Source organism: Chelonia mydas, chromosome 6, assembly GCF_015237465.2.
Source record: "Chelonia mydas isolate rCheMyd1 chromosome 6, rCheMyd1.pri.v2, whole genome shotgun sequence".
In the NCBI taxonomy this organism is placed as follows: domain Eukaryota; kingdom Metazoa; phylum Chordata; order Testudines; family Cheloniidae; genus Chelonia; species Chelonia mydas.
This window is the reverse complement of record NC_051246.2, coordinates 21380157-21401057: the sequence shown is the minus strand read 5'-3', so window position 1 is coordinate 21401057 and position 20901 is coordinate 21380157. Positions and strand designations below refer to the sequence as shown.

The window sequence follows — 20901 nt, the reverse complement described above, 5'->3', positions numbered from 1 at the left end:
GCTGCTGTGACTGACCCACCCACCTGCACTCCCGTTTCCAGAGACTCCGCGGACATTCTCAGAGCGTGAGAACATCTTCACTGTGAAAATCTTCACCTTCCAGTTCTTCACCTACTTCTCCTCGCTGATCTACATCGCCTTCTTCCTGGGAAGGTGAGCCCTGGCCAGGTCCCCAGCTGGGGTCACTCGGCACAGAAGGAGCTGTACCCATTCACCCCTGGCGGAGGTCTGCATTAGTACTGTAACACACAGCCAGGGCCAATCACCCTAGGGAGGCCCATAAACCCAGTCAGGTTTGCCTGGTGCTTCTAACCATTGGTTGCAGGGGGAGGGGATTGGCTGCTCGGGTGGCAGGAATAAAGAAGGCTGGCGCTGCTAGTGAGTGAGTGAGAGAGGGCTCCTGCAGCCTGACTTCCTGGATGTTGATTCTGTGGGTGAAATCTTGGCCCCCTGGAGGTCACTGGGAATTTTGCCATTGATTTCAATGGGGCCAGGATTTCACCCTTGTTTTTTGGGCGGGGGGTGTAGTTCTCTACCTCTCTCGGCTCGTCTTTCTCTCGGTTTCTGTCTGTCCCTCTCTTGCTGGGCTGGTGCGCTTGACTCCGCCTGTGTTTATCTCCCACCCCCTCTCTCTTTCAGTCTCTGTACCTGCCTCTCTCTCTCCCCTTTGGTGCCTCGGTGTCTGTCCCAGGGGGAGTCATTACCGTCCCAGCTCCCTGCTTACAGAGGGAGGTGCTAGGAGCACTAGCGTCAGGCCTATTTAACTCTGCACTCTCCTGGTCAGGATTAACGGCCGTCCTGGGAACTACGTGCGCGTAGCTGGCAAGTGGAGGCTGGAGGAGGTGAGTAAATTGTCCATAGTGCTCTAATGCCCTCTCTGCCCCTTCCCCAACCACAACCCTGGCACTGTCTCTGTTAAAACCATTGCTTCCTTCTACCCAGTACAACCCTTCCAATCACTCCAGGTTCTTCTTGGCTCATGTATCTAGCACCCAGCCCTTTGTCCCAAAGCCAGCCCATCTGATCCGCACAGTATAACTCTCTTCTCTTTGCAGTGCCACCCCAGTGGCTGCATCACTGATCTCTTTATCCAGATGGCCATCATAATGACCCTCAAGCAGACCCTGAGTAACTTGGTGGAGTACCTCACCCCGTAAGTCTGCACACCCTAGGCACTCAGGCCAGTAGGATGCACTCACATGTCTGAACTGTATGTTTCTGCTTGCAGAAGCACTCTGCTCTGATTACAAACTTTAACTGGGATTCCCCCAGGCAGTGTCTGGGGAAAGCGAGTGTGAGGCCAGTTGCTGAGATAAGTTCAGTCAGCAAATTCTCTTCATGAGAATGAAATCTGTCTCTGGAGAAAGAAGTTGTAGTCTCTGAAGTAGATCCGGTCAGGGGACAGGAACAATACCATGTGACAGTGTGCCTAATCACAGAGCCAGAACAGTGCATTCCGAATACAGACCAATGGACTGGAAGGTCCATACGCAGAGTTCAGCTCGGACCTCGTCACAAAAACGATTTGAGAAAAGAACAAATAAATCAAATGGGGCTTTGCGCCTGGACAAGTCAGACAGAAAAAGGGCTGAAATCGCTGAATAAATTATTCCCCATGAACAGCTTGGCCTAGCTCTAACTGGCACCTTGACCCGACACTAAATATTCACTCCATTTTTCTTTTAAAACTAATTTTCTTTGACATTTGGAATGGCCCTCCAAGCTATTTAGTATGTTTGCCACTTCCTGAATTTTTAGGCCCCAACTTTACTTGTCTTGGGGAGCAGTTACACCAAAATAGCCCTGTTGCTTTTAGTGAGATTAGTCTCATGAGTACGTGCTCATCGATGTTGGAACGGGATTCACAGTCAGGCCATAGGTAAACTACAGCTATTGGGCCATCTTATAGATGGAAACTGCCTTCTGCTATCAGTAAGAATTCCCTCAATCACACCAGCAGAAGGTGTTTGAGAGAGAGGAAAGGGGAGAGTGTGTGTGTGAGACCTTACCACAGAACCAACCCACTGCTCAAGTCTCCATGTTGGTGTTCCAGAGGGGTTACCGTTGGCCCAGTGCAGGGAGCTGCTCTGGTAGCCCCCACACTTGGCTCTTTAGCATATATCCCTCACCCCTCTGCCCTTGTGTTACTGTCCCTGCAGCTGGCTAAAATTAAGGTTCCTAAAGTCACTTGCCAACCCAACGAACAAAGACAAAGTTCACACGGAGAAAGGACCCCAGGACTCCTGCAAGGAGCAGTGGCTCAAGAACTACCAACTCAGCGAGGTCAATGTCTTCAGTTTGTTCGACGAGTTCTTGGAAATGAGTATGTGGCGCTCTGGGGTCACAGGTGTAACTAGTGGGCAGCAGGGAATGCCTGGTTCTCAGGTGCTGTGTTCTGGGCACACGCCTGCCCATTCCCATTGCCTCTTCTCTTGGGGTCAGTTTTTCTCCAGGGGCAGCAGGTTTTAGCTGCTTGACCAACCCAGGTTTCCTTGCACCCAGTACACAAAGGGTGTTCTGAATGCCCTGGAGCTGGGCGTGACCATGCTTCCTGCTTCAGGGGTCCAGTTCCTGATGTTGGGGCTAAGGGGGTGTCATACCCTTGCAGCTAGCTGGACTGGGGCTCCTGTGAGAGAAACTGGCCACCCCTGTGACAGAGCAGTAATACCAAACGCCCATTCACATCCCTGGGAGTGGGGGCAGGTCCTAGGTCTCCGTTTGTGGAACGCAGTCACCATTGAGGGGAAGGTGCAAGGGAACCAGCCCTGCAGCTCACCCAGTCTGTAGCCCATCCCTGTGCTAAGACTGCAGAGCCCAGGGAGAAATGGGCACAGACTGGGCAGATTCACCCACACACCTGCTAGGGGTCACTCACACACATCTTGCCCCAAGCAAGATCTGGCAGGTAACACTGCAGCCTGGGAAGGATTTGTGCCTCAGGGACGGCCAATTCCTTTCCTGCCCTGTCCCGCCCTTGTTTCTGGTAGCATTTGGGTACTGGCTGTGACCACTAGCTACTACTCTCCCCTCTCCTCCCCCCCCCATCCCTGTTCAGCTGAGGAGCCTGCACTTTGGGGAATGGGGGCAGAGTCCAGGTCTCACCCCTCTGGGATCACTCCTGCATGGATGGTATTGGAGAAAGTAGAACTGGGCATGCAGCTCCTGATTCTCTCCCCCGCCCGCCCCGCCCTTCTATGGCTACAGCCATGAAGTGAGCAGATCACACGGAGGGCTAGAGGGGGAGTCTCTCTCATCCTCTCACATTGCCATGCCAACATCCGGCTCTGAGGCATCAATACAGGAAGTACGTGGACCTGTGGTCTAGCTGGATGTCCCCACAGCTCCCTCACGGTACCTGTGCTTTGTCCTGTTCTCAGTGATCCAGTACAGCTTCACCACCATCTTTGTGGCTGCCTTCCCCCTCGCCCCGCTAATGGCCTTCTTCAATAACCTCTTTGAGATCCGGCTGGATGCCATCAAGATGGTGAAGCTGCAGAGGCGCATAGTGCCTAGGAAAGCCAAAGACATCGGTGAGCAGGGGTCAAGGGGAGGGGCTCTCCATGAAGAGCATGGGCCCAATAAAGAAGGCACTATGGGGGTGGGGGGGAAGGCTAATCTTACCCCAGGACTTAACAATGGCACTAACTACTGCAACCGACTCTTTCCCTAAGTCATGGTGCCAGAACATTTGTCTGCTCCCGTTTCTGCTGTTCCAGGGGACAGTTAGAGGGTGCATTTGAAGAGCTGGGGGGAAGGGGCAGGACTGGAACAGCAGGGGGGCTGTAAGTCAGGACTGAGGCGCATTGGTAGAGGCATGGGTAGAATCTAGATACACTTTGATTGGCCAAGAACGCATTGCTAGTTCCTCACGCTCATACGCAGCCCGTCCGCCCGCCTCAGTGGGTGGGTACGGTACTGGGTAAGGCTCATCATTGTAGTGCTCTTGCTGATGCATGGCTGCTGTGCTGGGCCACCACGCTGTGCCCCACAGAGCACAACTCCAGAGATCAGCCTGGTCAAGCCCAATCCTCCTCCCATTCGTGGCAATGGCAAAGCTCGCAGAGCAGTGTCCTGGCCACCAACGCAGCTTCGGGCGTGCCTAGCTGGGCATGTCTCTGACTTCTGTTCTCTTGCAGGCATCTGGCTGCAGGTTCTGGAGGCCATTGGTATTTTGGCCGTCATTGGCAACGGCCTGGTGATCGCCATCACCTCAGACTTCATCCCCATGCAGGTCTACAAATACACGTACAGCCCGTGCAAGCTGCAGAACCGCACTGATATCAAGTAAGTGTCACCCCACAACTGCCACAGCCTTTCCAGACCCGCGGCCACCTTGCTTGCTTTCTGTGTCTGAGTGAGCCTGTCCCTGCTGCGCGGGGAAAGCCATCTCTCCCTGCACCACTGGGCGGCAAAGCCCAGCCAGGACAGCGGGAGCTCTGCTGCTACCCTATGTTCCCTCTCGCTCCTTGTGGCTCTTGGGATGGTCCCCACGAGTTCCCCGGGAGCTGCAGCTGCTCCCAGGGTTGAGCGTTCCCTGTAGGATGTGAGGCTGCATGGTCTTCCCAGCAGTCCTTGCTCTAAGACGCACAGTAGGCTATTGGGAAGCCTGCAGAGGGATAAAGAACCAGCCAGATTTGGCACAGGTGAGGTAGCGACCTCTAGAGGGACGAGCAAGAACTGCAGCCAAAGTTATTTTCCACTCCCATTTCCACAGGGCAGAGCAGATCTGTTGACAAGTTGGTATCTGCTTTGTACACTAATAATGCAAACACCTGCTAATTGTGCTCAGATGACTACCAAAAAGATATCCATTCACTGGCTGCTGGCCGTTCTGGCTATTCAGACTAATTAATGCCTACTTGACACTAAAGTAATCCACACAGAAATCCATAGGGAAGCTCTTACATTTTGTGTAAAAACAGCTGTTAACTGCAGCTGTTAGCACTGCAAGAGTGCACTTGGTTGTGTTTTTCACACTGGGCTACCCGCTTCCTACAATGTGATCTAATTCTCTACATGTGGAGTCAATAATTGATTGTTTTAATTGTGTGGTTTGGTCAAGCAGTAAAAGAGTGGATTAGTCCCAGCCTGGAACAGTCTCTCAGTCCCTCTCTAAGAAGCACCCTCTCTCTCTCTCCTTCCACTCCTCCCCCCACTACAGAAAGGATGTGGACAAATTGGAGAGAGTCCAGCGGAGGGCAATGAAAATGATTAGGGGGCTGGGGCACATGACTTATGAGGAGAGGCTGAGGGAACTGGGCTTATTTAGTCAGCAGTAGAGAAGGAGAAGGGGATTTGATAGCAGCCTTCAACTACCTGAAGGGGGGTTCCAAAGAGGATGGAACTAGGCTGTTCTCAGTGGTGGCAGATGACAGAACAAGGAGCAATGGTCTCAAGTTGCAGTGGGGGAGGTCTAGGTTGGATATTAGGAAACACTATTTCACTAGGAGGTTGGTGAAGCACTGGAATGGGTTACCTAGGGAGGTGGTGATGGAATCTCCATCCTTAGAGGTCTTTAAGGCCTGGCTTGACAAAGCCCTGGCTGGGATGCTTTAGTTGGGGTTGGTCCTGCTTTGAGCAGGGGGTTGGACTAGATGACCTCCTGAGATTCTATGATTCTAAATCCCACCCCCTTAAATTGCACTGCTCCAAAAATCCATCCCTTCTCCCTTTTCACCAACAATCTCTCCTCCCTGTGCATTCCATGCCTTGTCTTGTCTCTGAGTTGGATCCTGCACAAGGTAGTGTGTCCTCCATTCCCTTGACTTCACTGGGAACTCGGGGTGCTGGGCAACATCCAGAATCAGCCCTTTACATTGCTCTCTGGGATGGGGAATGTTTCTTGAGCTACAGGCCCATTCATGCCGGGGCCTGAGCACGTCCTGGGAGTTAATAAGAGCCCTCGGCCCCCACGGGAGTTGAAGGTGCTCAGCACTTTGCAGAGAGAGTTCTTATGCTTAGGAAACATTGTGTAATTTTATGATTTTTTATGATTTAAAATTATATATTTATGATAAGCAGCTTTGAGGCCTTGTTCTTGCACCATTAAAGTCAATGGGGCTTTTGCCATTAATTTCAATAAGAGCAGGATCAGGATTTAGATTCCCACCCTGAAAAGAACTGCCTGGAAGCGAGCTAAAGATGCCCATCTCTTCTAATCCTCACCTGGGTATCCTTGCCTGGATGACCCCATTGGGGCACTATTAAGCCACCGTCTAGTGCCATGTTTTCTCCCTATGCAGCTGTTTGACAGGTTACATCAACTACAGCCTCTCGGTGTTCCGTGTCCAGGACTTTGAGTGGCAGATGAAGCTGCCCGAAAAGCTTCCAGATTTTATGAGGAGTGAGATCACAGAATGCAGGTAAAAGGGGACAATAGCATGGATCCATCATCCAGTCACACATGTCCATAGGTGCTGGAAGTAGGGATGCTGGAGGTGCTGCTGCACCCCCTGGCTTGAAGTGGTTTCCATTATATACATAGTGTACAGTTTGGGTCAATGGCTCTCAGCACCCCCACTATACAAATTGTTCCAGCACCCCTGTACACATCCTCACAATAATACCCTCCCTCCCATCCCCAACAAATATTGCAAATATCGTCTACAAAAAATATCTTGAATGTTTTAAGGTAACATTGGCATGCCTCCCTTCAGCTCCCACACTTACTGGGAGAGTGAAAGACAAGATCTGTAGCTGGTGTAAATCAGTTTGGATCCCCTGAAATCAATGGATCTATGCTGCTTTACGCCAGCTGGGGATCTGTGAGTGGACAACGGGAAGGTCAGCTGGAGGAAGCCGTATTGCCTCAGCCGTCTATACCTGAACTGAACAAGGCTGCCCTGGGGCCAAGCAGGAAAGGGAGTAAATGAACCAGTAGGCCTCTCCTGTGACTCACAGTTGCGGGGGCGGAGAGATGGACTGTGACCAGTGGGGGATGGGATTTGATGGGCAGTGTACACAGAGCTGATGGGTGTTGTCCTGTAGGTACCGGGATTACAGGAACTCCGATGACTACAACTACTCTGTTCAGTTCTGGCACGTTTTCGCAGCCCGGCTCGCCTTCCTTATTTTATTTGAGGTGGGTGCTGTGGACGGTGGTTCTGGAGTCGGCGTGGGGGAAAGAGAGTCACACGTTCTTCCCTGGGGAGTGATTGGGCAGTGGAGAGTGTGAGCATGCTTGGCTGGGCACTCTGAGGGTGCTGCTTCCGCACTGGCTTCCTTCTCTTGTCCCCAGCCTGACCTCTTCAGTGAGGCAATTAGCTCCTTTATTTTGGCACTGTCCCTTTGCTCAGACCCTCCCCCCTGTTCTCCTGCACTCACCCACACTGTCATAATGTTATACCAATTAATAAGATCCTGATGGTTTTTATTTTAAGGGGATAAGGCAAAATGCCACGTTTATTGTGAATACAGAAAGAATCATAGTAAGCAGTCAGTTATACCTATAACATTCCTTTCAATTTCACATTCATTCACACGGTCATTTATATACACACAGGTTCTGCAAGGATGTTATCATAGTTACCAGCCTTAGAGTTGCTCGTGCCAAGCCACTGGCCAGGTGGCCTGGACACGAAGAGGGAGCAGGGCCTTATCAGATGCGCATCTGATGCTCCTAGAAGTTCGTTTGCAGAATCAGACCCAAAGTCCTGAGTCTTCAGGGTCTGTTCTTACAGGGATCCATCCTCATGTATTTGCCTCGTCATGCTGTTCTCATGTTTGAAGTGGTAATCAATGACTGCTCTCATGCAGATGACACAGCAATGACGGAATGACAGTATGTTCTTTGTTCTTCGGCCCTCCTGTTCTTGGGGCAAGTATGCCCTTAGGTTTCAGAGTAACAGCCGTGTTAGTCTGTATTCGTAAAAAGAAAAGGAGTACTTGTGGCACCTTAGAGACTAACCAGTTTATTTGAGCATGAGCTTTCGTGAGCTACAGCTCACTGAGCTGTAGCTCACGAAAGCTCATGCTCAAATAAACTGGTTAGTCTCTAAGGTGCCACAAGTACTCCTTTTCTTTTTATGCCCTTAGGGTTATCAGGCTATCTTGTCCATTGTATTTTTCAGCCAGATGGTCCTATTTTAAGGCTGGCACCTCAACCTTTAATCTTTTGTTCCTCATTCAATCATACATACAATCACACTCCAACGTATATCTTGTCACATCTGCATTCTATCACCTACTCATCCTTTAACATAACCATTCTAAAATCAGTGGGACATGGTAGACTTCAATAAGTCTATTCATCCCACTTGTTATATCTAAAAGGAAACTAACAAGATAAGCATGCAAGAGTGGGGGGTTCACACATCTTATTCCAGAGTTCAGGAAAACAAAGTTGTACCAGCCATAAAGGACAGCTGTTATCTTCTTGCTTTTAGAACAATCTCTTTGTCTCTGGATGTGCTTCTACAATTAAAACTGATCTTGTAAAACTAACAGGCGATTTCAATCAACAGACTCAGCAGGGTGGCTGAGAAACATATTTCTTTCTAATGGTCAGGCCAAATTCTGGGGTCTGCTGTGGAATCACTTTTCTTAAATTTCCTATATCAGAAATATACCAGTTATCGATCTAGTCCAACAATCGCTTTCCCTCTCCCCTACCCCTGTGCCCCTGCTGACAATCACTCACTCCAGCTGTTAGTCCCTTGCTCACTTGCCAGTTGCCCTTTAGTCACCAGGACATGACATTGCCTAGCAGGAAAAACAGCCACTGCCCTTGGCTGGAGCAAATTAGGGCAGCTTCAAGTCAGCTGTGCTGGCAGTGGTACCATTGCAAAGCTGGCATTTCAAAAGGGAGTGTGGGGTGCAGCCAGAGTCAGACATAAAGCTAAGAGAAACCAGGGACTGTGGGTCCTCATGGCTTGATCTGCCACCCTCTCTGGCCCAGGTTTCCCAGGACTGGAATGAGGGGGGGTTTGATGTTTTGGGGGGGTCCCGTAGTAGCCTGTATTTGGGGCCCTAATGGGAGGCATTACCCCATAAATCATCCCTGGATGCAGCACTCTGTGTGTGTGTGTGTATTTTGACTCCGATCGAACTCCCACTGAAGTCAATGGGAGTTGGATTGGGCACTGGATTGGCTCGCGTACTTGGTATATGCCAATGTAGCAATTGAGCATAGCCATGGAGCTATTAGTCCTTGCTAATCATTGCTGGGTCACTGATCACAGCTTGTCTCCCCTGAGAACGGGTTCTGACTGCATGGTGGGCTCTGCTTGCTCATTTCAGCACGTGGCTCTGTGCATCAAGTTGATTGCAGCCTGGTATGTACCCGACATCCCCCAATCGGTTAAGAATAAGCACCTGAAGAAAAAATATGAAAATCTACAGAGAGAACTCAGGTTGGTATATTGTCCTAGGAATAGCTGTGAAGGGTCCTGGAAGGCAGTGTGATCTAAAGCAGGAGACCTGGCTTCTTGTCCTGATTGGCTGTGTGACCTTGGGGTTAGTCACTGCACCTCCTCTGCACAGATTCCATTAATAGTAGCTGCTCTCCCTCAACCACCGCTCCACTCAAAGGGCTACTCTGAATAGGAGTGGGCAGAGCAGAAAGGTGGAACAGAATGGTCTCTGGTGGGGCTTGACAACAGCTTACATTCTGCCTAGGCTGGAATCAGTTTAAGGGATGATAAATGGTCTGTGTTGGCCAGGTGTCCTCTTTACTCCACTGGCAAAGCCTAGGCATCCTAGGGTCTTAACTACCAATTCTACCACAGGTCAACCTCCTGACATCTAACCTGCCTGTTCAGTAGAGGAGGTGTGAGATGGAGGCTGGTGGCATCTGACCTCTTAGAAGAGAGTCATGCAAGCATTGGTTAGCCTCCCAAAGGAAGCAGTGGAAGCACTATCCTGGGTTTCACTTAAAACTAGACTGGGGAATAGAATGTGCAATCCATCCTTGGCCCCGGGAGGCTGGATTAGCCCAGTGATTCTCCAGTTTTTTCATTCTGGAAACGGCCTCATACAAGAGACAGAGTGCACCTCTGAGGGATCTGCCTGCCCTCCCAATCCCCCCATGCTTGGATAGCCACATTCCTCATTCTGCAGAGCATGAGGGAGGGCTCCACAGCCCTTTACTAATCCATAGACCACAGTTTGAGAACCCCTGGATTAGATGACTCAAAACTAAAGATGGTCAGAAAATTTGGGATTTTGGGGAGGGGACTTCCCCCTCCAGAAAACTTCCACAGAAATGAAAATTTCTCAACTTTCCATGGAAAAATCTTGACTTTTTTGGTGAAAAGTCAAAATTTAAATATATCAGCTGAAAACTGAAGAAATGCTGCTGTAATGCCAATGGGAGCTGTAGTTCAGATGCGTCATGCTGCCATTCTCCTTTGCCGGTTGGACTGTATTTCACATGGAGCACCACAGACTCCCTCTATTAACAAAGGGAAGTGGTAAGTCATGGGAGTCCCAGATCCTGTTGCATTATGGGAGATGTAGCCCAGCTAGGAAACCCAGCCCGCAGAGGAGAATGCAGACGTGGGGGAACAGAACTACAAGTTCCAGGAGACACTGTGATGGTATATCCAAATCAAAATATGTTAGCTTTCCGCAGTTTGGGTTTTTTTCCAATATAATCTAAATTTGCTGAGACTAGCAGACTCTTTCCACAAAAAGCCTTTTAATTGAAACCCTGCTTGCCACAATAAAATAGCTTTGCTAGAATACTTTCGACCAGCCTTTCTCACTGGTTCTTACTCATCTCAATTTTGATTTTTCTGTTCAGTAACTCTGCTGGTGTCACTGGAACAACCTGGATTGTTTCTGATTCTTCCAGTATAATGGATCGCTCTACAGAAGTGTAGCAAGTCACTGCGCACACGGTAAGGGGCAGAAGCAGAGACTGCAGACCCAGTATCCAGCAGGACAGTGCTGTGGGCTTTGGAGGCACTATACAGGCACCTCCCACAAACCTTGCAACTGCAGTTCATTCTCTCCTGTTGTTTTGGACTTTGCCTCTTAACTGTGGGGGAAAGAATGCAATGGTAAACTTGCATGAGCAGATCCTTTAGAATCTCACTGTGGCAGGGAAGAAGAGGGTATCTTTAAGAAATGCTGCATTTCAAAGATGTCTCAGAGCTGGGCGGAAACCTTTGCAGTGTTGGCCAAACATAACACTTTGTCTGATTTTTTCAAAGAAGCCTAAAAAGGGCTAGACTTTTTTGCTGAATTTGTCATGCTTTTTCACCATCGGGGCAGACACGATTTTACCCCTGCACCCACCTCCCGCATTGCTAAGAGGAAATACCATACAAGGCCCAAGTCTATGGGGATGGGTGGGGTTACCCTGTCTGCTGTACCAACATTGTCCCCAGTTTAGAGGGACAGTCTCTGTCCCAGCTGACTCTCCTTCCTATCCTATGTCTAAGACCTATTTCTTGATTAGATAGAATTGATCTTGAGAGACCAGATTCCTGACTGCTGATCCCTGGTTCTTACAGTATTGATGTGTGACCTTGTGCAAATTAACCTCTTAGGTGCCTCAGTTGATGTAATGGGGCAGACACCTATCTACCTCACCTGGATACTGTGCAGCTTAAATAATTAATATCTAAAGCACTTTGAGGCCTTGTCTACATTGAGAATTTGCCCTCATTCCATTGCTCGGTGACCAGCCACTGCAAACTCCAAGTACACACAAGGAAATACTGTGTTTGGCAAGGGTGGAGCTCACCTCGGTTTCAAACAGCAGTTAGTTCCACTGAAGCAGAGTGAGGCTCTTCTTAGCTGTATGTGGGATTTGCTCTGGCGCAGCAAGCGACACCAATTGCTGGCCAATGTAAACCAGCCCTTGGATCCTTTCAGAGATCCTGTGTTAGCATTTCATTGAGTCAGGCTAATCTACAGCAGGCAACCTGGCTTTATCTTCAGTAGTTCATTTTAATCCTTCACTTGTCATTGGGCTCACTGGCTGGGCTGTGGAGTAGATTGCTTACTTTCTCTATCCCCTTTGTATTTCATATGTCTCACCAGTCCTCCTCCTTCCAGTGGAGACTCTCAGTGCTCCAGTACACCTCCATCACCCAGAAAGCTGCTCTTCTCTCTTTTACTAAAGTGATCACAGCAGCCGCCTAGCCAGGGGGAGTGATCTTAAAAAAAAAAAAGGGGCCTCCCGCTGTGGCGCTTTTACTCACCCAGCAGCGCTCTGGGGGCGGGCCCTCACTCGCTCCGGGTGTCTTTGGCGGCACAGAAGGTCCCGCCCCTGGAGTACCGCTGATGACCCAGAGCGCCGCTGGGTGAGTAAAAGCGTTGCAGCGGGAAAATTTAAAAGGCGCCAAGACATTGACAAGGCGCCACTTGTGCTTAGTGCGGGAGCGGCCACTGCCCTGCTCCCCCCCTAGCTACACCACTGGATCACAGTAGTTCCTCCTATGGGTAAGGGTGCAGAGCAGGGCCTTACCCTAAATCTCCTACGTCCCAAGCAAGTACCCTAACCACTGGACAGTAATGGGGTAGGGTGGCTCCCTCTCTTAAACCCTGCGCTTGTTGGCACTTCACTCCAGGCTAGTTTAGGCCACTCCCCGCTAAGCTGACTGGCTTCAGAAGATCCCTTCCATGGGCACCTAACTCTCCCCATGCCCTTGTATGGGGAGCCTGAGCACCTGGCTCAGGGTGATGATTCCACGAGGTGGCAGGCTGCCTGAGAGCTAGGCATTACGATGCTTAGGTACCTTTGTGGATCGGGGCCCTTGTCAGCCTTCAATGAGGACTGACAGCTAGGTTGGAAAAATGTTAGTGTCAGAGTCACAGAGCTAAAGCTCAGTTGGAACACGCCCAGTGGAAAACTCCTAAATCTGCAAATGCACAGGTAGATTCCCAGTACTGCAGTGAATCCTGTGTGGGAAGATCCCTTCACACTAAGTGCCAGGGAAAGCTGGGGTCCACCGACTTGGAGCCTGTTATAGGATCGGGGCCTTTTAACGGGGCCAAGCTAAACCTAAGTGAGAGAGACTTAAACTCCTGCAACAAAGTTTCAGTAGTTTAGCTAAATTGGTTTAATTCATATATAGGGCTTGTCCACATGCGGGGGTTTAAAATCACATTAACGTTAGCTAGTGAGCACTCAAATGACCTTCCCTGCTCACACATGCTGCAGTTCTTCCAAGTGGACTAACTGGCCCAGAAATACTTATTCTCCAATCCACTTTGAAAGTTCCTTGCATATTGAGGCAGTGCAGACTAACGCTGACATTCACGCACGCCTCATTTCACGCTAGGTTGGCAGTATGCCAGCTTCTATCCGACTGTACTTTGCCAGGACCAGCCTGTCTGTTTACCTGTGTGCCCTCCACTGCTCTGGGGTCATGTTGCCCAGATGTCCCCTCCCTGTTCAAATGCTGGCAGGAGGCCAGGAACAGTCCATTTGTTCCTGGAGTACAGCCCTCAAGCCTTCCAGCGGTGCAATTACTGCCATCTAATGCCTTATGCAGCAGCATGGAAACCTGCGGAGATCTTTGATTGCCTTGCCATCTGGGGAGACGCAAGGGTGCAGGCAGCACTTTCCAAAAAAAAAAAAAAAAAAAATATCACCAGAATAACGCAGTCTATGAAGACGTCTCTAAAGAGATGGCCCCAAAGGGTCACAGTAGGACCCTATTCAATGCCACAGCACGAGCAAAGCACTGAAAAGCCACTACAAGAAAACGAGGGACAAAAGATGGACCTCTAGCAATGTGTGACCTGTCTTTACTATGAGACTTTTCTGCTGGGATGCCATTATTGGTGCAAATTCTGTATTTAGACAAGTCTTCAATGTGTAGTTTAAGGATTGTCTAGTTTTCTTAAATGATCAAGCCAATTAAATGCAAATCCACTACCAGCCCTACCACATTAAAGCTGAGCAACAAAGCACTCGGAGACAGGACGTTCCAGACATTGATTCTTGCTGTCGTCATTCCTGTTTTCCTTGTTCAATATCAGCTCTAAAAACGTATGTATTTAATCTATGCCAGAAAGTATACGGCCTGAGCACAGTGACTGAATGAGTCTTGCAGGCAAAAAAATCTTAGCTTTTCTAAGATCCTGATTTGTGAATTTTTGATTTGTCAGCCTTGTGCTAATGCTAGGTTCTACATTCGTTATTCACATATAAGTGACTAGATTGTGAAACACGGCGGGGGAATCAAGCCCTGATTCAGCCTAGCATGCAGGCATGTGTGTAACTTCAAGCATGTGACTAGTCCACTGAAGTCCAATGTGGCCACTCCAGGGCCCCCCCATTCGACTTCAGTGGACTAGTCACATGCTTAAAGTTACACATGTGCTTGTGTGCCACGCTGAATCAGGTCATTAATGCAGCCATTGCCAGACTGATGTGGCATTTAAAATATTTTCCTGGCCTCCCTTATTTTGGATGCCAGGTATGTTGTCCATATTTTAAAATGCTCAGTAATGGTTGCTTGAAATATTGTGCACTGATATTGTAATTTTTTTAATAAAGACAGTTTTATACAATAAACTTTGTTTTTAAAAGATGTTGCTTCAGTTTATTAAGCAAAGAGTTGGGCTGGGTTTGGATGGTAAAGAATTAAAATGTGAAGGCCATTTTAAATATTGGCTTGAGGGCAGGACCGTGAACTTGTTAGAGTTGTTAGTCATTAAGGTATTGGCATGGGACGCAGGCCATCTGGGTCAGTTTCCAGCTTTGACACAAACTTCCTGTATGACTGGGGATGAGTCACTTCAGCAGAGATTTTCAAAGCTGCCCCAGGCATTTGGAGGTGCGGTGTCCAAATCTCTTAGCCAACTTTGGAAAGCTCAGCCTTTAATCCTGGTGTCAGTTTACCCATCTGTAAAATGGGGATAATACTTCCCATACTGCTTAGGAGAGTTGTGAAAATACATGTGTTAGTGTCTGGGAAGGGCTCAGATGATACAGTATGGGGTGGAAAATACATACATTGTGCTAGGCATTTACAAACTTATTAGGGTAACATTTTCAAAGCACTTGTGACGTAAGCGTGATTTACACACAGGTTTTGTAACAATTATTTCAATGATTTGTTTGTTTTTAAATCTGAAATAGTTAGAACAGTACAATCCAGTGCTAAAAGGTGCTTATATCGGTATGGCTTTTTCCATATGGGAAAGGGAACAAGTTTTCTCTGTATGAAATGCTTTTATATCAATATAACTGTGCCCACATTAGGGCTGTTGCAACTGCTTTTTTATGTACGCTTGCACACTAGATCCTACTGTAGTGATATTTTTGGATTTGAAAGGGATCCCTGACACATTTTGCCCAGAGCGTTGAAATGCTCTTTCTGGCATTGGTGAAAGCTATTGTAAGTAGTTTTACTGAATTGGCTTAATACCATAAAATGCATTATGTTGGCTATGAATACTAACCTCACATTTATATAGCAACTTTCATCCCAAAGCACCTTCACACAATCAATCCTTCATGCATCACTGAAATGCAGCCACCTCTGAATTGCAACACTGTGAGCTGTACACAGTAATGCTACAAGCTTAGCACAGAAAGTAAGGAAGAATTGAGTAGCAAATTGAGATGGCAGGGAGAATCTGAGCAGGAGGATGCAATTAGTCAGACTCCTGTCTCTTTAGAGATGGCACCTCTAACAGCACACTGGCCACAAATCAGTACTGAGTGAGAGAGAAGAGTAATATGCAGAGAGTTATGACCACCACTTTTTGCCGTGCTGGGTTTTCCTTGGAGGTATCCCTTTAATGTAAAGATCAGCCTAAGCCTGTTTAACTTGTAAAATCTGACAAACCCGCAGCCCAACCTGGTACAGCTGCAGGTCATACCCAACAATAAAAATAAAAAGTTATTTACTGCACTGTCTCAGTGATCACAGCTTCTGGTTTGGCTTCTCCATCTAAAAGCCATGAAGCAGTGAGAATGGCAAGGCAGGGTAATAAATAGAAACAACTCCTAAGTACATAACAATTGCACGAGTGCACAGCTGGCTTATCTGAGCTTCAAAATACATTGCTCTGAGTCCACAGTGGTGCTTTTATTGTCGTTACTGGGAGTTGCATGTACAAATCAAGGGCTGTATCTGATCCTGAGGTTCATACTCTACTCAGGGCCAGATTCTCAGCTGCTGTAAATCAATGTAGCTTTACTGAAGTCAACAGAGTTACTGATTTACATGAGTGAATATCACCCCTATCATCATCATGCAACCTTGGGGCTTTCAGTGGAATTGCATAGGAGAGCAAAATTTGTCCCTAAAAGCTTTTTTCTTTTCATTAGTCTAAGCTGCTGGAAAGGACTTTAGTATCTCATTCCCACCTTTAAGGAACATTGTGATGCAGGGTGAGATGCTGGCACCAAGCTCTTTAGAGGAGTCCATCATTTGGAGTGGGAAGGGAAGGGGGTGGATCTAACATTAATCGCCCGCATTCTTTGCCTTTCCACGCTTATGGATAGAAATACCTCCTCCTGGCTGAATTCCACTCTCCTAATTAGGCGACAGGGAGAATACAGCAGCTATTAAAGAACCCATCTAACACAGCTAGAATTTTAGTTGATCCAATTCAGCAGGGATCAACTCAGAAACACATGCTGCTTTGTGTCCTCTAATGTTCTCTGCTGTGCTGACAACTTCGCAATAAGAGTGGTTGATTCTGGAAGACAAGGCTTTCACTCTGGCAGTGAATTGTCTCTGCGCACAGGATGGGTTTAGTTATCATGCTCAGGAGAATGGAGCACTGAAAGGAAAGTTACACAGACCCAGGATGCTGGTTCAGAACTGTGTCTCCTGTCATCTGGCCCTTCCTTTCCTGCCTTAATTCAGCCCAACTGGGTTCCCATGTTCATTTCGCCCCCTGCAGATCAGTGCCTCTTGGGAGCGGGGAGGCTCAATTTAAATCAGGCAGGTACCGCTAAACAGTTAAATGCTGATGGTTTTTCCTCACCACACAATGCAAGGCTGATGCCGACCATTATTTAAGGGCATCTTTTTAAGCAAAAAAATGGGGGTCCTGCTCCAGCACCCCCTGAATTCAGTGGCCCGAGTCCTGGCTCCTGCAGCCCGGGGGCTCATCCGTCCTACGTAGCTAGGTTTTTAGACCATGCCCATCCCCGTGGCCTCTGGGACCGAGGCCGGAGACCCCTGACCCGCCCTGCTGCCAGGGGGTCCCAAGGCTGAGCGGAGGGGGGGGACGTCGGTCACAGGCAGCCCCGGGGGGGGGAGTGGATGAGGCTCCTCCCACCTGCAGGCTCCCTAATCCCCTCCGCCAGGGCCCCGCCCCCCCCCGCTGCAGGCTGAGCCCAGCCAGGCACCTGCCGCCCCGCCCCGCCAGGTGAGCGCGGCCTGCGCCATAGGCTGGGCGGTGTCTGGGCGGGGCCACGGCTGAACCCCGCCCGGTGCATGCCGGGAGCTGTAGTCCTCTCCCCCTGGGAATCTCCGCCCCGGGGCTCCGCGGGACTAGCACCCCAGAGTGCCCCGCGCGGGGCGGTGGCTGCTGGGAGGCGAGGAACCGCCCCTCCGCCTCCCTGGGCGCGGGTTCCCATGGCAACTGGGCGGTGCCTGGGTGCAGGTGCCAAGAAGCCTCCCCACCCCCACCCACCGCACAGGCTGCCCCCGGGGTGGGGGCCCCTGGACGGAGATAGGTAGGAGTCATCCCGGATACTGCCCTGTCCCCCGCCAGCGCAGCTCCCCAACAAGCCCTTAGTCACCCCAGCTGCCCACAGACTCCAGTACCACCTGCAGCCCCCCAAGGCCACTCCCAGCCAGCCCAGCCCCCAATATCACCCCCAGCCAGATCAGCCCCCAACACCCCACCACAGCCAACCCAGCTCCCCACAGCCCCTCCCCGTGCCACCTGCAGCCACCCCAGCGTCATCTGCAGCCCCCCCAGCTCCCCAAGGCCACCCACAGCCAGCCCAGCCCCCCAATATCACCCCCAGCCCCCAACACCCCACCACAGCCAACCCAGCTCCCCACAGCCCCTCCCCGTGCCACCTGCAGCCACCCCAGCGTCATCTGCAGCCCCCCAGCTCCCCAAGGCCACCCACAGCCCGCCCAGCCCCCCAGTATCACCCACAGCCCCCAACACCCCACCACAGCCAACCCAACTCCCCACAGCCCCTCCCCGTGCCACCTACAGCCACCCCAGCGTCATCTGCAGCCCCCCAGCTCCCCAAGGCCACCCACAGCCCGCCCAGCCCCCCAGTATCACCCACAGCCCCCAACACCCCACCACAGCCAACCCAACTCCCCACAGCCCCTCCCCGTGCCACCTACAGCCACCCCAGTGTCATCTGCAGCCCCCCAGCTCCCCAAGGCCACCCACAGCCAGCCCAGCCCCCCAATATCACCCCAGCCAGATCAGCCCCCAACATCCCACCACAGCTAACCCAGCTCCCCACAGACCCCCCTGTGCCACCTGCAGCCACCTCAGTGTCATCTGCAGCCCCCCAGCTCTCCAAGGCCACCCACAGCCAGCCCAGCCCCCCCATCCCTAAGCCACCCCAATATCACCCATAGCCAGCTCAGCCCCCTAATATCACCCCCAGCCAGATCAGCCCCCAACACCCCACCACAGCCAACCCAGCTCCCCACAGCCCCCCCGTGCCACCTGCAGCCATCTCAGTGTCATCTGCAGCCCCCCAGCTCCCCAAAGCCACCCACATTCAGCCCAACCCCCCAATATCACCCACAGCCAGATCAGCCCCCAACACCCCACCACAGCCAACCCAGCTCCCCACAGCCCGTCCCGTGCCATCTGCAGCCCCCCAGCTCCCCAAGGCCACCCACAGCCATCCCAGCCCCCCCACCCCCAAGCCACCCCAATATCACCCACAGCCAGACCAGCCCCCCAATGCTCTCTACAGCCAGATCAGCCCCCCAACACCCTGCCACAGCCAGACCACCTCCCCACAGCCCCCCCGTGCCACCTGCAGACACCCCAGTGTCATCTGTAGCCAGCCGAGCTCCTAAAGGCCAGCCGCAGCCAGCCCAGCCTCCTGCCGCAGGCCCCTAACACCCCCCACAGCCAGCCCAACTCCCCACAGCCCCCCCTTCCCCACCCCTGCCACCTGCAGCCACCCCAGGTCCCTCACCACCAGTGCCACGCCACAGCCAGCCTGAGGGCTCTGCTGGGCCCCATAATGGCTAGGATTCCCTGCTTGCTTCTCCCCACTGGTTTCCTTGCCTGATCCCATCCCCCAGATTCACTGCCTTCTGCCATTCATACCCTGCCCGCTCCATGGGCATCCCTGCCCACTCCTCTACCAACATTGTGCCCACCCAAGGAGTTCTCCACTGCTCCTTCCATTTTCCAGCACCACACCCACCCATGGAGTTCCCTGCTGCTGTTCCTTCCCCAGCCCCCAGTGTTCCCTACCACAGCATGCTGTCCTGCCTGTTTGATCCTTGTACTAGGAAGTCCTCGCTTTGCACTGGATCATCACCCCTTTGATGGCATTTTGTAGGCACCTCAACCTGGGAAGGAATCACTCTGCAGGGATGCCTTATTAATATTGGGATATATCCAGATATACTGAGACCAGTTTTCAGAGTAGCAGCCGTGTTAGTCTGTATCCGCAAAAAGAAAAGGAGTCCTTGTGGCACCTTAGAGACTAACCAATTTATCTGAGCATAAGCTTTCGTGAGCTACAGCTTGGCAACCCTGCGATGCTGGTCCCAACATGCTATGCTCCACTAGCTGCTGATCAAGGTGGAGCATAGCATGCTAGAAGGTGATGGCGGCACAATCTATGTTCTATGGTTTGGAGCAGCTCTGGTGTTCCTGGCAATGTTTGGTGATTAAAAGTATAAATAGTAATTAGAGATGAGCCTGATCCAAAACTCACCCTTCAAATGGTCCAGGTGTTGGGAAAATTTGGACTTGGATCCAGACATTACATCTGGATCCAATATGTTTCTGTAATGGGTGGAGCCAAAACCCTGGATCAGAATACCCTCAAACATGGAAATAGCTAGGACTAAAGTGACATCCACTCTTTCAACTTAGTTTAATTTCTAATCGTGGAAGCTGAGAGCTCATATCCTGGCATTAGTGTTTTAAATAGAAAGCTGATGAGCAAGTGGCTCTATAGTGGAGAATGAACAGGCTATACAGCGAGATGGGAAGGACTGAGGTTCGCCTTTCATATTGTGCTTTGAAAAAAAATTGAAAGATTTAAAAAAGTTTCATTATTTTTCTTCGTTAAAGGGGAAAAGTTACTGACAGAGTACTAAAAAATTCTCTGGAAAAAATCACCCACTGAAACTAGAGTGTCAGTGTATTACTATACACTTGGTATTAAATGCTTCATGCTGACATTTTATGTGGAAACTGGTTTCTTTTAAATTGAATTTCAGTGTAAGTTTCTATAAAATGAAAGATCGGAAATGAAAATGCTTTGAGGAGGATTGGTCAGTGAGGAAACTGCAGAATTGAAATGCAGCTAAATTGCAAGAGGGCAGGCTAGTGTCGTCAAGTTTCTTAGAAAATGGGTTTGCCTGGTGGCTAGCCAACATGGTGAGCTTTGCGAGTGAATCCACCATGCATACAGACGAAGTGCACAATCAGGCATGAGGATGCCACCCACCATTTTTAAATGCTGTGTGTTGCTAAAAGCAACGTTTGTCAGGGAGCTTTAGAGGAGCAAAGAGCAGTTCTTTAAAAATCCAGCCTTTGAAAAGCTAAGTGTGTACTCACCACCCATTCCTGCCACACCAGATATTTTAGCCTCTGAAATTCCCTAAGATTTACTCTCTTGAGTTTCTCCGTGTTTCGTTCTTTAGAGATTCATTTGTGTTTTTAAAAAACAGAAATACTGGTTAAAGAGACACAGTGAACTCAGATTTTTGTAAAAACTTGTTTTACAATTTTTTGCTAATTCAAAGCCAACAAAAATGCACTGCTTGGACACTGTGGCGATTGGCAAGCCCTATATGTAGCTGC

The 20901-nt window shown here is 50.1% G+C and overlaps 1 protein-coding gene across 10 annotated transcripts in view; it reads left to right on the top strand.

Moving 5' to 3' along the window:
* ANO9 (anoctamin 9) overlaps positions 1-20901 on the top strand; it is a 54720-nt gene that overhangs the window by 27029 nt on the left and 6790 nt on the right. For 4 of the 10 annotated variants that reach the window (XM_043549019.1, XM_043549020.1, XM_043549024.1 and 1 more), the window contains exons 16-26: positions 42-153; positions 785-842; positions 1056-1153; positions 2160-2323; positions 3378-3530; positions 4137-4284; positions 6243-6362; positions 6988-7081; positions 9238-9347; positions 10350-10409; positions 10793-14386. In XM_043549019.1, coding sequence (XP_043404954.1) covers positions 42-153; positions 785-842; positions 1056-1153; positions 2160-2323; positions 3378-3530; positions 4137-4284; positions 6243-6362; positions 6988-7081; positions 9238-9347; positions 10350-10409; positions 10793-10820 — 1145 coding nt within the window. In that variant the 3' untranslated portion in view covers positions 10821-14386. Of the gene's footprint in view, positions 1-41; positions 154-784; positions 843-1055; positions 1154-2159; positions 2324-3377; positions 3531-4136; positions 4285-6242; positions 6363-6987; positions 7082-9237; positions 9351-10349; positions 10410-10741; positions 14387-20901 lie in introns of those variants that run through there. The other 6 variants (XM_037899505.2, XM_043549023.1, XM_037899506.2 and 3 more) reach the window with 4 other exon arrangements.